This window comes from Canis aureus, chromosome 1 (assembly GCF_053574225.1).
Source record: "Canis aureus isolate CA01 chromosome 1, VMU_Caureus_v.1.0, whole genome shotgun sequence".
In the NCBI taxonomy this organism is placed as follows: Eukaryota; Metazoa; Chordata; class Mammalia; order Carnivora; family Canidae; genus Canis; species Canis aureus.
This window is the reverse complement of record NC_135611.1, coordinates 71,051,630-71,067,528: the sequence shown is the minus strand read 5'-3', so window position 1 is coordinate 71,067,528 and position 15,899 is coordinate 71,051,630. Positions and strand designations below refer to the sequence as shown.

Below are 15,899 nucleotides of genomic sequence, written 5' to 3'. Positions count from 1 at the left end.
AATAAATGAAAGTTAAAACAATCACAAAGATCACCAATGAGAGAATACTAGGAATGAACAGTAAGTTTGGAGGGAAAAAAAAAAAAAACAACAACTGTGAAACTTTCACAAACAAAATATAAACTTATTGAAATCAAAAAGTCCTGAGTGGGTCAGTCAGTTGACTGACTCTTGATTTTGGTTCAGGTCATGATCTTGTGGTAGTGAGATCAAGTCCCACATCAGGCTCCATGCTGAGCTTAAGATTCTCTCTCTCCCTCTGCTTCTGTGCCCCCCCCCCCCCACCACTCATGTACTCTCTCTTTAAAAAAAAAAAAAAAAAATCAGGGATGCCTGGGTGGTTCAGTGGTTTAGCATCTGCCTTTGGCTCAGGGCAGGATTCTGGAGTCCTGGGATTGAGTCCCACCTCGGGCTTGCTGCATAAAGCCTGCTTCTCCCTCTGCCTTTGTCTCTGCTTCTCTCTCTGTGTGTCTCTCATTAATAAATAAATAAATAAAATCTTAAAAAAAAATTTTTTTTAAAGACTCCATCACCAGGCTAAACATTAAATCAGACACAGCTAAGGAAAGAATTAGTGAAATGGAAGATATACATAAATGTTTTTATTTTATGTGACTAATCACTGCAATTAAAATTAAGTTTGAGAATTTTTAAGCGTTGATCAAAGAGATTGTGAGTTGCTCTTAGTTCATTTAAATATAATGAAAAGGGCAGCGTGGGTGGCTCAACGGTTTAGCACTGCCTGGTTTAGCACTGCCTTCAGCCCAGGGCGTGATCCTGGAGACCCGGGATCAAGTCCCATGTCAGGCCCCCTGCATGGAGCCTGTTTCCCACTCTGCCTTTGTCTCTGCCTCTCTCTCTGTGTGTCTCTCACGAGTAAATAAATAAAATCTTAAAAATAAATAAATAAACAAACAAATAAATAAATGTAATGAAAATTATAGTATTGGAAGTAAAAAAAAAAAAGGGGGGAAACTCATCTTTCTTCACAGGAAAAATATTTTGATGAGTAATTTCCTGAGACAGTCATTCAAAGCACCTTTCCATATGGGATAAGACACAGGTATTGTATATGCCGGAAACCCAGCTCAGGGACGATACTCCAAAGACTGAGCAGTGGTGACCTCTGGAGAGGTGAACCACAGTGCTAGAGGGCAGGGAAGAAGGGGGGCTTATGTTGCCCGGGCATTCTGTTGCAATTCTTGGATTATTTACTAGGTGTGTGTATTATCTGTTCATGAAAAGGAATTTTCAAGCTTTTGGAAAAAAAAAAAAAAAAACAAGCTACATGGCTTTTCAAAAGGAAGACAGAAATAAGGAAAATTTTAAGAACAAAAGCCTAAAATTATTGGACAATATAATGGCCTGGACATCTCACCTCAGAAATTTCCCTGAATATAGCAGGTACAGCACTAGAGTAAATGGTCATCATTTCTACATATTTAGGTGAGGTAGAAAATCTTGAAAAACTTGGGACATCATGCCCAAGACGACGAACAGTACTAAATTTGATACATCAACCGATGTCATTCAGACTAACTTTCAGAAATCAATAGGCAACATCATATTTTGGAGTAGAATGTGACATTAGCATGACTGTCAAAAATAAAACTGATTCCTGCTTGCTACTAGTCTTTTAGGTGATGTTCCCAGGGACCCTGAGTCCCATTCCTCTGCTGCAAGGGTCCTTTCCAGAGAAATCTGGAGAAGCACAGACAGAGGGATTCTGACAGAGCAGATGGAATGTATATTTTGATTCGATTTGTCAATAGATATCATAGATCAAGCTTCTAATTATGCATGGTTTCTTACCCCAAAAAACAGGAAAGAAGAAACTGTATGATAAATAAAACATTCTTCCATTCATTGAATTCAGTAGCCTATTATAAGAAAGAAAGAAAACCAATGATTAGACTAATAATATTGCAGTTCAAATCTATGGCTTTTACCAAATTGTGTGTTTTAATACAGGAACCACTTTCCCAAACAAGAAATACAGCTTAAAAAATCCCAGACAACACCAATTGTTTGATGTTGGGCAGATTGCTTTTACTCCCTGAATCTCAGATTCATTTTACAAAACAGGGATCTTTTTTTAAAACTTCCTCAAAAGGTCAAGGTGAGGATTTAATGAAATTGTTTAGAACTCAGCAGGTGGCATGTATACAACATAGCTATGTTGTTGTGACTGTCTCCTTACTAATCCATACTCACAAAATTATGGTTGGGTTTACTTTTTATAAATAATCTTAGAAGAAATCTTATTATAAAATTAGTGATGTTAGCAGGTTAAGAAAATTTTAAGTCCATGAACTGTTTTCAAGAATTTACAAATGCTTGGGGCGCATGGGTAGCTTAGTCTGTTAAGCATCAACCCTTGGTTTTGGCTCAGGTTATGATCTCAGAGTCACGGGACTGAGCCCCATGTTGGGCTCTATATGCAGCAGAGTTGGCTTGAAATTCTCGCCCTCACCCTTGCCTTCTGCTTCTCCCTGTTTACTCATGCTCTCTAAAATAAATAAATAAATACATAAATACATAAATACATAAATTAATTAAATAAAGTCTTTAAAAAAGAAGAATTTCTAAATGTTTAGTAAGTATTATAAACAAATAAACTATTATTTGCTATTTACAAAGCAAGCAAGTAATCAGGGTGGAAGAGCTGGGACAAAGAAGCTTATAAGACAGTTTCAGCTCTCCAAGAACTAGTCCTTAGCTGAGAAAATGAAATTAACCTTCTTTAAATGATAGTTCACAATAAAAAGGAGCATGTTATTCATAATTTGTCCTTTGCATCCAAAAATGATTATAAAGTGACTCAAGATTATACATTAAGTATGTGCTGAACAACATAATTCAGTATAAGTTCTATTTACTTTCTACTAGATAAAAGTTGTTAGCCATGTCTTAGTAACTTTATAGATTGAAAACTACTATTTAAATCTTTGTTAAGTTTATAATTCAAAAATTTTAAGCCAATTAGAATGGAATTCTCTTCCTCTAATTAATACATCCTTGCCATACTTGTCATTGTTTCATTGGTAAGACTTCACTCATCTCTCTCAACAAAAAGAGACACATTAAATGTTAATAATTGTTGAACCTAGTTGTTATACTACTTGTTCTCCTTCTGTATAGGTTTGAAGGTTTCCATCATCAAATTATTTTCTTTAAATGCTTACTGGTGAAAGAAAAGTAATAATAAATATAAATCTGTCTTACTGGCAAGCACAAGCCAATCAAAGGAGCAGAAAAAAAATCCAAGGCAAAGATCAAAACCAAACAAAAACTATAGAAAACACTCTATATCTAGTATTATAGTATTACTCTATATCTATCAGTATTATTTTAATACTGGCAATAAGTGAAAACCATATGCTCTAAACTTCAAACCAAGAGTAGGAAAACACTGATTCAACAAGCTGGAAGTATTTCTGCAAACAGTAAAAAACTATGTATTCCTGATACCAAATAAACCACTAAGGGATACACAGTACTTTTCATAAAAATATTTGGATTCTTTGCCAACCTAAATTTTAACAGATTTTGATTTGATTTTGTTCCTTTAATAATGATGAGGCTATACAGGTGGCATTGTAAAAAATAATATAGTATGACATTTATTTTAAAACACAGCGGCCTCTGGGTGGCTCAGTTGGTTAAGCATCTGCCTTTGGCTCAGGTCATGATTTTGGATTCCTGGGATTGAGCCCAGTGTCAGGCTTCCTGCCCAGCGGGGAATCTGCTTCTCCCTCTCCCTCTGCCCTCTGCTCATGCTCTCTCTCAAGTAAATAAATAAAATCTTTGAAAAAAAAAAAAACAAAGCAAAAAAAAGATGAATAACAATAACGTACTGCTTCCTTATGACTTGCTATTGTTATAAAATTATGGTAGAGTGTGAATCTGTTTTGCATATATGTGGTTTTTTTAATCAGAAAAATAAGTCCTATTTATCCCTATTCATCAGCTGTAATAAACAATGTACTCTGAACCAACTGCAGCAATTCGACTGACTAAAGAAAGGTCACTCAATCAGTATTTTCCAGGGGCCTAATCTGTTGACAAGAGTTGCTGGTATCGCTGACTATGCTAATCAGAGAGAATCAAGGTGCTGTTACCAGATTTGTTGACCACATAAGTCCAAGGTCCAGGTGTGAACTCTAGGGCAGTGAGTCAGATGCACCAGTCTTACCACAACCTCTGATACTCTCCAGTCAACAGGAAAAAATGACTCATCAAAGTACTTCTTCTATTAACAAGTTAACATTTCACCCTAATTCATCCATTTTTGTACAATCACACCAAACTGGGCAAATAAAATGCAATTTTAGAGACTAACATACCTAATTACGTAAGTTCTCTTCTTTATTGTATCATTTGGTTCACAACTAAAATGGATTCAAACATGATTAAAAGTAACCAATTGGAAGAAGCTTGTCATGGTTCAATGGAACACAGCAGAACGATCTTACTAGTAAAAAGTGTCATTATTTTTTCTACAGGGTTTTAAAAATGATTACAATAAGTATCCCATATCTTTTGGCATCTCCTATCTCTAAAAGAGTCAAAGTTTTAATTTTATGACTTTGTATTTTGTCATTTTTATAGAAGGCCTTTCTTCCAGTTATAAACACATTCTATTTTTATCTAAATTATAATTTTCTTACAGATTTTTAAATAAATCTATATATTTAGCTCTGATCCATCTGGAATTACAGTGAATAGTAACCACAACCGGGGGGCTCTAAGATACCTAGAGGATCTTCTGTTTGAAATCCTAGGAACCTGGTCAAACAGAAGAGGCTACACAGGGTAAATACTGAGATAGTTCAGTACAAATCCAGAATAGGAGCATAATATTCTCCTAGAACACCACTATTTAATAAGTTAAAGTATATGTTTGGCCACTTGTACTTTCTAAGACATAAGTGATGGGTTATGGTTTTTCATGCATGAAGGAAAGAAACACTTTTCAGATACAATAAAGTAACTAGGATTACAGTGGAGGAAGTGCTCCAGAGCCAGGCTGCCTGGATGTACCACCTGTACCTGGAAGCTATTTAAACACTGTGCTCTAGATTCCTTGTCTAAAAGCTAATTAGCAGTACCCTCTCCTCAGAGCACTGTTGTGGAAAGCAGTAAAACAGTTAACGTATAATGCTTTCAACAATGACAGAATAAGTTCTCAGTAAATATTAGATATTATTTTTAGTATTAATTGAGAAAGTATAATAATTCTGCAATCCTAAGTATTACAAGCAGGTGAAACTTTTTTCTTTTTTTTTTTAAGATTTATTAGAGAGAGAGAGTATGTGCGCATGCACAAGAGGGAGGACGGGCAGAGGGGGAGAACTCTGAAGCAGACTCCCTGCTGAGCGCAGGGCCTATGGTGGGGGGGGGGGGGGGCCTTCCCATGACCCTGAGATCATGACCTGAGCTGAAACCAAGAGTCAGACACTCAACCAACTGAGCCACCCAGGCGCCCCACAAGCCACACAGGTGCCCCACCTGGGCATCCCACAAGCAGGTGAAACTTCTGAGAGCACATGCTACAAGTTGATAAAGCAATGGTTTAGATGTGGGAACATACATTCCTACTGAAACAATGTTATAAATTATTAAGATGATACATCTAGCGGATTTAATTCATAAGGTAACCTAAAATTCAGTTTCTGCTCACCATGCCATTCATAACCCTGCTGCTAAGCCTTCTGCTGTCCCCTCTTTTGGAAAGAAATTGTACAAATGAGAAAGTATAGCTTTGAGAGAGAACAAGAGCCCTGACATCCACCCAAGGAACCCACAGGAGCCTGCAGCCTTCTCAAAGTATTCCAACAAATGGGATCTACTCAACCTGTGTGCACCACAGAAGCATGCTGATTAGTAAACTCATAAACACTGGCACATGGAGGGGGCATGCTATTTGCACAGGGCCCCTCTGAACCGCACACCAGATCGAGCAACAGGAGAGTTAATGTCTGAGGGCTAGTTCTGTGGGCAGAGGCCAGGCCGAACCATCATTTTTGCCTAGCAAATTTTCTCACATGAACTTAAACATCTCCCTTGAGATACAGGCAAAATTCTTAGAAGTGGTGTGGCTAGCAACTTTATGAGAAAGTAGAGTTTGGCGGGGGCTGACACACTTCAAGACTATCACTGTGGGTGCTACGGGGTGAATATTAACCCTGCAGACTGAGAGACTGGCCTTCACTCCCTCCAACTGGGCCGCCTCTATTTCTACTAATTGCCCATTTTACTTGTCTCTCATCTGTGTGCAGCAGACACATGAGCAGGGCAAATGCCAAATGCACAACACATTCTCAAAATTCAAATATATGTCCTGGAATATTTTGGTGCAAAATGCCATGATGTCTGGAATTTGCTTTAAAATATTCCAGGAGGAAAAAAAATGAAAGCAGATGAATAAATGAAAAATGAATAGATGAAATAAGAATGGCAAAATGCCAAAAAGTGTTGACACTGGGTGGTGGGTATGTGAGATCCATTAAATGATTCTGCTTTGCATAGGATTCAAAATGTCCATTATAAAGGTAGCAGATAAACCCATTTTAAAACTGTTAAAATCCCCTTCTAAGTTAGTTTTCCCAGGATCCAACATCAGCAAATAGGGATATTAAAACTCAAACTCAGATTTTTGCTGTGATTGTTTTCAAAAAAAGCTTCAAGTCCAGAGTTCTTTTGACTACTTCTTGCTGCTTCCCACATGTCTAAAAATAAACAGCACAGAAAGGGTTGTGCCAAAAGGTGTTACTCTGGATATCACAGACCTTACTTTCCTGGGCCCTCCTGGTACTCCTGGTTACTGGGACGGTTCCCACTGCAGTTACCACCAGAAGTTACCTATTAAGGCTTTAAAAGACTGCTCAGCAGGAATGTCATGACTGTCACCATCTCACCTGTCGAAGGTCTCCAGTAGAGACACTGATGATAAGAGTTGGTATAATCATGAAGCAGGCATTGTAGAAAAGCACTCCATATTTCCCTAACTCCTATAAAAACAAAGAAAACATTGAATTTTTGAAATATAAAGCATCAGATTTCCAAGGGCCAATTATACAACTATGTATTTATTGAGTTAAAAATTATTCTGAAAAAAATTATTCTGACCAACTTTATATTGGAATATATTCAGCAAATTCCTTTCTTTTTTAAATCAAATTCCTCATGTAAAAGTCTTCCCTTCAAGTACATCATGATAGCAAAATAAACATTTGTTTTACACAAAAATGGGAAATAAAACAAATGAACATGGAGGACCTCTGAGGTCCCACCCATCTCTAACATTCTAATTGGGTATTTTTTTAAAGTATTGTATTCAAAATAGGAAATCTGGAACAAAATAAAGAACATTTAAAATGTTAATATAAACAGAACTCCTTAAAAACATCTGCTCTTTCTGTTAAGGAGCAGCAGGGTTAAAACATCAGGTTTCTTGCTTTCTAATCTTGCATTAATGTGACTACAGCACTTCACCATTTTTCATGAATGGTGACATATTGTGACCCTCAAAGGGCAACAAACCTGTTTTTGTAAAACTGCCACCAGTAAAAAACAAAGGAGTCCGCACAGAAAAAAAACAGCTCATAGAAATAAATCTGTCCATCAGAGCAAACTCCCTCACTCAACACAAAGAACTTGGAACAAAGCAACATATGCCTGGCTCATCCTCCCAAGCTTCTGAAACAGCTGGGGGAGTGGGGAGGGTGGGCAGGGGCCTGGACTTGGACTCGGGGGGGGGGGGGGGGGGGGGGGGGGGGGGGGGAGCCCCAGCGAGACGCACTCATCTGGTCGCCATGGGGGACCTGCTCAGTCACTGCCAGGAAGGGAACTTCCTGCTGGGTCGGCCCTGCAACCTGGGCCACTCCACAGAGGAATCTGACCCTTGGAGAAGTCGGTCCGAGTCACAGTGACCCGTCAGCAGCACAACTCCTCTCTGTAACCCACACCTTCAGACTCAAACTCAGTTGCTTTAGAATACCCCTGACTTTGCCCTGGTCACTGAGGAGGATGGCGAAAAAACTTCTTCTAGTTGGCCTTTCAAAATAATCTCTTTCTATATTCTGATTTTGCATCCAAAATAGTGGTACCTTTTCCCTCCCTGATTTTCACCCAAAACTTTGCAAGTTCAGGGGTCACAAGACTCCATACAGACTGAAAAAGATAACTGAAAAGAAATTAGTGATTTATAAAGCGTACCATGTAAATTAAATTATATGACAACTTTACAATCTTTTTTTTTTTTTTTTTTTTTTTCACATGCAATTTCAGGGTCCAGATGACAAAAGCCCAAAAACCCTAGGAGTGAAGATCTGGTACCTTTGGGTCCATTTTCTGTTTGGTATAAACTCCATTTGCTGCTGTGAAGATATCATTCAGGAATACAAAAATATAGCCTTCCAAGTTAAAGGCAAGGTCAGAACTGGGAGGGAGAACACAAAAAGGAGGACGATTATTCAGAAACTCACAACACAACTTGGCCTTCAAAGCCTGCCTGCCTGTTTTATCTTTCCCTAATCAAATCCACTTGTGATGCTGGTAACTACCTTTTCTTCCTCTGGCAGATTTTTCCCCTTCTGTGGTTAATTCCTCTGCTTTGCCTTCAGACAAAACAAAACCAGGCCATCAGGTGGCTTCAATTTAATCATGAATGGCTTAAAACCAGAGGGACATTAACCATCTTCCTTTACTGCAAAGCCCTTTCTTTGGCTAACGATCAGCCGGCATAATAATTGGTGAGCCCTGCTTTTTTTAAGGGGAATGGTTTGTCCAACCCACCCAGTGGCTTTGCTTATTGTAATCAACAGGGCCATCTCCAGGGTACAGTCCTTTGGGGACAGCTGAGCAGTTACTGGGGCAAAGAGGGTCCAGTGAGGAACTGACACCCCCCATCTGGTGCCCAGCCGGTCCCATCATCCACCGCACCTCCCACCCCTGTCCAGCAGAATGGCAAGGCAGAGATCTGTTCCTTCTCTGCAACTTCTCTAAGGTTCCTTTCGCCCCATTCTTTTGAAACCTCTTCTCTTCAATTTCCACTTTACACAAATAATACTAATATAAAAATGTTCAGGGGGATATGGCACAGGAAGGAGAGAGCGGCTGAGCCATGATATGACTCACCTACTACACTTGATCTTACAGACAGTACTAGACCCATGTCATAATTCATAAATACCCAGCATCAAGGTTTCCTCTACCCTCTTAGGTTCAGTGACTGGAGCCTTCAAGTTTGACTGACAGTAGGTTAACAAGAGAAAAGGAATATGACTTTAAGTAAATATTTTACATATACAGGAGTTCACAAAAAATTTCAAATAAGTAATTAGACTCTAAGGCTTATATACCATTTTAAAAAAGAAGAAGTTTGGATTCCAAGGAACAAATAAATTATGGGAAAAGGGCTAGGAAATTCATGGATGAAACTACTTGAAGATAAGGGTTATTGTAGGAGCTTTATTTATGCAGACTCATCTTGCTACCGATTCTCTATCACCAGTGATAAGAACTGCTTTCCTATTACTGGAGAAGGGAGGGAGGGTGGGGGGGTGCAGGTGAGACCACCTCTACAAAGGGATATTTGTGGTCTGCTTTTAGGCAGGAAAGGGGAAGACAGAACTCTTCCTACATCTGTTGATTCTCAATTAATGCCACCAGTTCAAAATAATGTTTATGCCAAAGCGGCAAATTTTGGAGTGGCATATCCTGATCCCCTGCAATATTAAAAAAATGAATTTTTAAAGGCTATTTCTAACTGAGGAGAAGGAAATAAAGAGGCAAAAATTTAATCAAAATCTGAATGCAAATTAGGCTAATTTGCCTGAGGCTTCTGCTGGTATGATATATTTGTAAGAATGCAAATTCATTTTAGATCATCATAAATCAGAATCTCTGGGCTCAATCACAAGAAATAGAATCTCCCAAATCTCATGTCTACACACATTTGGCTCCATGTTAACAAGAGTCTGCTGTTCCATAAAATGGCAAAGCTGAATGGATAAAAAAGCCAGGGTTCTAGGGGAGGGGAAGGGAGTCACTCACTCCCTCAGAGAGCCTGAGGGCAATTCCCAGAGTTCAGGCCTCCTGCTCCAGGGGCCACTGTCCCCAGCACCAGTTGTTTAGGCCACTGGTAAAAGCACAGAAGCTTGAAAAGAATTTACTTGCTTCAATAAATGAAAGCCAATTCACGGTTACTTAACTCTTGTAGTTGCCATTTAGGGCTGTTTACAGACATAGTATTTCAACTTTTTCTGGCCACGTGACTTGCATTGGCAAATAAAATGTAAGAGGAGACAACACATGGCATTTCCAGGCAAAAGGTTGAAAAGCCAAAGCAGGCTTGCCCACAGGCCCTCTTCTCTCCTGGATAAGTAAGGACGTCCCTTCTAAGGCAGGGCTTCCATCAGCCTCACCCCTGAGTAGCTACGATGAGCCCCGACGTGGCCGCCATGGCCCCACCGTGGCCTTAAGCCCAGCTCGGCTGGTCTGAGTGGGCGGCAGGATCAGAACACATTTGGGGTGTGGACATGGGAGCTGTTGGTTGCAGCAGTGCAACCCGGCCCCTCTGACTGAACCAGTTCTACAGTTGCATTTGGATGAGGAGATCCGCAGGAGGACAGCACAGTGGGGTCATGGCAGGCCTGCAGCTACGAAGGCTGCTTGTCCCCCATGCACAGCGCCCATTCTCTGGGTGCTGAGGAAGGGAAGAGTCCAGAAGTGCTCTTCCAAGCCAGCTCTTGGGGTCAAGTTAGATGCTCTCAAAACCCTATTTACCCCTTCGGCTCATGAGAATGTCACATGTGGTAACGATGAGCTGAATTTCTATTCACCAGGCCTGGAAAGACACAGCGTCTGAAGTGCCACTCCTCACCAGGGCTCCACAGACCCGTTACCTTGTAAAAGTGCATGACTGGCTCTGTCAGGAGTTTCCAAACTGAGCTCTAAGAAGCTTAGAAAAGAGAGGCTGCCCAGCGGACACCCCAAGGCCCTGTGGGATGGGTGTACTCTTCACACAGGGCCTCCCTCTTTTAGCCACTTTGCTCCTCTGACTTCTTTGAAACAGAATCTTCATGAAGACACAGGCTATCAATGTTGCTGGGCCTGTGGGCTCCACCAGTGCTTGCAGGAGCTCAAGTCGGCCGTGGCCGAGGACGTCACATACGAAACCAGAAATAACAAACCTTGGTCCAGACAAAGGGCTAAACACATTTATAGTAAAAAATAGATTGCTAGTATGTCACCATCTGGCCTGCTATATCTTCTGTTTTGATCATTTTCTCCGCCAAGTAAAAAGGAAGCTCCGTGTCCATTCTGTTTCCTGCTGGGTTCCCCAGCACCTGGAAGGGCGCCAGGCAGCCCACGACTTAACACTCCACATGTTTCTGTTGAACTTGGCCACGCACTCGTGTAAACCTCAGTTTATTGTTATCTCGTCTAATTCACACAAAGACCCTACTAGGTGGGTCTATTCTAATCTTCATTTTCTAGTTGAACTAACTGGGGTGCAAGGAGGTTAAATAGCCTGTCCTGATTATATAGCTAGTAAGCCAGGAGACTAGGATAATACCCATATCCTTATTTATTTTTCACCTGGTGATCCAGAACCCTTATTTAAAAAAAAAAAAAAAAATTTATTTATTTAAAAGAGAGAGGGAGCAGAGAGAGGGGCAGGGAGAAGCAGGCTCTGCACCAAGCATGGAGCCAGACACAGGGCCCAACCTAGGGACCCCCGAGATCATGACCTGAGCTGAAATGAAGAACTGGACACTTAACCAATTGACCCCACCCAGGCACCCCCAGAACTCTGATTTCTAAATCAGTTAAGCAAACTAGTTTAACTGAAATTCATCCAATCTTGGCATTCTTCCCTTCATTCAGGTAGGTTTTTCTTTTCCATTGCATTCTTTACTTTACAGATGAGTGTAACTGAGGCACAGAGAGGTTGAGCTGGCAAGGGGCCAGGCTAAGTCTTGGACCCAAACATACTTTATTAACCACTAGGCTATAAAAGCCAGGAGTCTGAGGGTCTGCTTTCAAATGCAAACCTGGGAGTCCTCATTCCTGCTCTTGCATATTACCGAATGAGATACCATAGTTGACCCCAAACAACCCAGGTTTGAACTGTGCTGGTCCATTTATCCATAGATTTTTTTTCAATAAATTCAGTACAGTAGCATAATGTATTATCTCTTCCTTAGGTTTTTCTTAACACTTTTCCTAGCTTGCTTCATTTTAGGAATACACTATATAGTACACATAGCATACAAAATACATGTTAATCAATTATTTATGTTATCAGTTAAGCTTCCTGTCAACAATAGGCTATTAGTAGTGAAGTTTTTAAGGAGTCGAAAGTTACACTTGGATTTTCCACTATGTGGGTGCGGAGAGTTGTGGGGGAGGGTTGTTGAGCCCTTCATCCCTGTGTTGCTCAAGGGTCAATTTGGTCATGCACTGGCTCATGTCCCAAATATACAAATACATTTAATGAGAGTATCCCACCCTTGGAAACAGACTGCTAAGACATCCCAGGTGATAAAACAAATCAGCATACAAGGGCTTTATAAAGCTGTTGTTCTTGACCAAATGCCCAAGAACTTTTCAAGTAAATTTTTTGTATTGAAGACAATCACTCAGTAATAAAAGCATATAGCTTATTCCTTTTTATGAAGAAAAGCTACATTCATAGCTTCTAACATTGCCATTATACGTTCTCAGAAATGTTCTGGCCAAGTTGGAACCCCATCTGACTTTCACAGGAACACATGGGGAATCCACTAACATCAACAGACTTGTCTCTTGGCTGCTCAATTCAACTGCAGCCAGATGGAAAATGGAAAACGAGGGCGGGGTGGGGCCTATTGTCAGAGGCACAAAGAGCTTATTGACCAGAAACAGTCCAAAGTCTTACCCAGCTGCTATGAAAGCACCAAGTATGATGGTAAAAACACTGGCAATGATGTTCAAGGAATACTGTTTCCTGTAATAAATAAATAGATGGATGGATGGACAGAAAAAGAAAGGAGGAGGAGAGGAAAAACACATGGATTATAATTCTTCAACTGAATATAGACATTGTTCACAGTTTTATAGCTAACATCAAACAGATATCAATTTACATAAAGAAAGCACTGTAAGTATCTATAAGTGGGTTAATAAATCACACCAAATCTATTTCTTAATCAGCTGTCTCATTTAATATAAATGTATTTCCGTTCTCATTGGAAAGATGTGTGACAAAATGGAGAAGAGGCCCTGCTAGCAGTTCTACTCAGTCTTATATCAAGCACCCAAAGATTAAGGTAAAATTCAAAAGCAGGACTTCGAACACTGAGCCATCATCCAAATTTCATCGCTAAATAATCTTCACAGCAAAATTAAGAATCATCTTTTTGAAATCAGCTTGAGTATCTTTATGAAAGATTTTTATAAAAATTAAATTAAATTTTATTAATTTATTCCTATGTTACATCATAATCACAGCAGCAGAATGGATTTCTGTGATTTCCTGCATTCCTATCTGGTATGTATACATGGACAATTTTTCCTCTGTATTCCAAAATCAGTGTATATTCCATCTAGGAAACATATTTACATTTGTTGGTGCATTGTTGCATTTTTAAAATAATTTTCTATTATAAACATTTAAATATAAACTTACAAGCAAAAAAAGTAAAAAAGTCACTCATTATGTTCTTAAGAAATCATGGAAACAGGAGAGACTTTTAAGTGAGTAAACCAAGGGGCCCTAAGTTACTGCAACTAGCAGTTCAAGTTAACTATTTGGAAAAATAGATGTTGAGAATTTGCTATGCAAAAATAATGTGGGGTGAAGGGAAAGGACACTAGAGGAATAGAGGAAAAACAAAAATCACCCAAGTATGATGGTTTCCAGGAGTAAAGTGAGTGGAATGGTAAATTTCCTGAGCACGGTGAACATCGGCAAACTGTTGGGAAAACATTCAAGTAAATAACATCAGACACCAAGTATTTTTTTAAACATATTTTACATTTTTAACTAAGCCCACTAACTTTCCAAATTAAATATAAGAGATTAACCTTAATTCTCACATATGCTATTAGCAAATCACATTAAATAATAAAAAGAAATGGAGATTTAATAGTTTCATGCCGGGCAGCCTGGGTGGCTCAGCGATTTAGTGCCGCCTTCAGCCCAGAGCATGATCCTGGAAACTCAGGATAGAGTCCCATGTCAGGCTCCCTGCATGGAGCCTGCTTCTCCCTCTGCCTGTGTCTCTGCCTCTCTTTCTCTCTGTGTCTCTCATGAATAAATAAATAAAATCTTTAAAAAAAAAATAGTTTCAGGCCACTTTCACTTATTAGCAATTTTTTTCACTTATTAATAATTTTTAAAAACCATGCTATTCAACTACCGCAAAGATTGTGCTAAAATTACAAAGCCCATTCTAAAAGAGTGTATGCAATGTAAACCAACAAACACACCCTTTGTCAAATCAAGTTGAAACTATGTATGAACAGTCATTCAGTGGTGCTAAACTTGGACCTAATTATTTCTTTTGGGAAACTTAACCAAAGGTAATAATACAAAAGAAAAAAATCATGTGCACAAATATGTTCACTGCAATTGTGTCTTGGGGAAAACATCAAAAATAACTTAAAAGTCACATAAAACAATGATAAAATAAATATGACACATATACTTGAGGGAACATGGTATGTTACCTATATAATATAAAACTTTATACTGGGACACCTGGGTGGCTCAGTGGTTGAGCATCTGCCTTTGGCTCAGGGTGTGATCCCGGGATCCAGATTGAGTCCCATGTCGAGCTCCCTGCATGGAGCCTGCTTCTCCCTCTGCCTGTGTCTCTGCCTCTCTCTCTCTCTGTTTCTCATGAATAAATAAACAAAATCTTTAAAAAATGAATATTAAATAAAACAAGGAGGACACAGAACCATGTAGTCTACAACTGAAACAAGACAGTTTACATATGGGAAAAGACTGAAATCAACATTTAAAATAGTATGTTAAAGGATAAAATTATGGGTTATTTTTCCCCAAAATTTTATGTAATAAAGCTATATTCACTGTCTTTTAAAAATCCTTAAAAACCTTTCAGTGGCTCTCAAAAGCCAGAGACTCCAAGACATAGTTCAATGCACAGTCAACGAACTGCCTGGGCTGGAACAGCCCACTTCCATCTGCTTCCAGGTATGACCCTGAGTAGATGGTGACCTGAAGAAAGAAAGTGAGAACCAGACCCAGGAGGGTAGTGGCCAGCTCCTCATAACCAGACTTGAGGAGGGGTTTCATGTCATCGATGACACCACATCCAGAGAGCAGGTAGGAATGAATTTTCAGGAACTTCATATCCACAACTTAAAGATGTCTTATGAGAATGGTTAGAAGTGCCTTTTTCAAAGCAAGCCAAAAGTCAATTAATTCCAAAAAGTATTTTTAGATGATGTCTTTTAAAAGCAAGTAAGGGGCAGCCCTGGTGGTGCAGCAGTTTAGCACCGCCTGCAGCCCAGGGTGTGATCCTGGAGACCCTGGATCAAGTCCCACGTCGGGCTCTCTGTATGATGCCTGCTTCTCCCTCTGCCTGTGTCTCTGCCTCTCTCTCTCTCTCTCTCTCTGTCACTATGAATAAACAAAATCTTTTAAAAAAATTAAAAAAAATAAAAGCAAGTAAAGGTATATTTAATGATGAAAAGCTGAATGTTTCCCCCTTAAGATCAGTAAGACGACCATAATATTTGCTCTCAACACTAACGTATTAATTTAACAAGTCCTTCAGAGTCTAGAAGGAGCAGTATTATCTAGTTATTGATTATGGACATATAACCAAAGGAATAGGATTTAGAATCAAGAAATAAATCCATACAATTATAATCAATTC

The 15,899-nt window shown here is 39.3% G+C and overlaps 1 protein-coding gene across 7 annotated transcripts in view; it reads right to left on the bottom strand.

Annotated features, from left to right (window-relative positions):
• Positions 1-15,899, bottom strand: part of SLC35D2 (solute carrier family 35 member D2) — a 57,402-nt gene that overhangs the window by 19,171 nt on the left and 22,332 nt on the right. For 4 of the 7 annotated variants that reach the window (XM_077903682.1, XM_077903673.1, XM_077903699.1 and 1 more), the window contains exons 5-9: positions 13,893-13,964; positions 12,929-12,997; positions 8,341-8,443; positions 6,921-7,013; positions 1,813-1,880 (exon numbers count right to left, since the gene is read on the bottom strand). In XM_077903682.1, coding sequence (XP_077759808.1) covers positions 1,813-1,880; positions 6,921-7,013; positions 8,341-8,443; positions 12,929-12,997; positions 13,893-13,964 — 405 coding nt within the window. The remainder of the gene's footprint in view (positions 1-1,812; positions 1,881-6,920; positions 7,014-8,340; positions 8,444-12,928; positions 12,998-13,892; positions 13,965-15,899) is intronic. The other 3 variants (XM_077903686.1, XM_077903689.1, XM_077903693.1) reach the window with 2 other exon arrangements.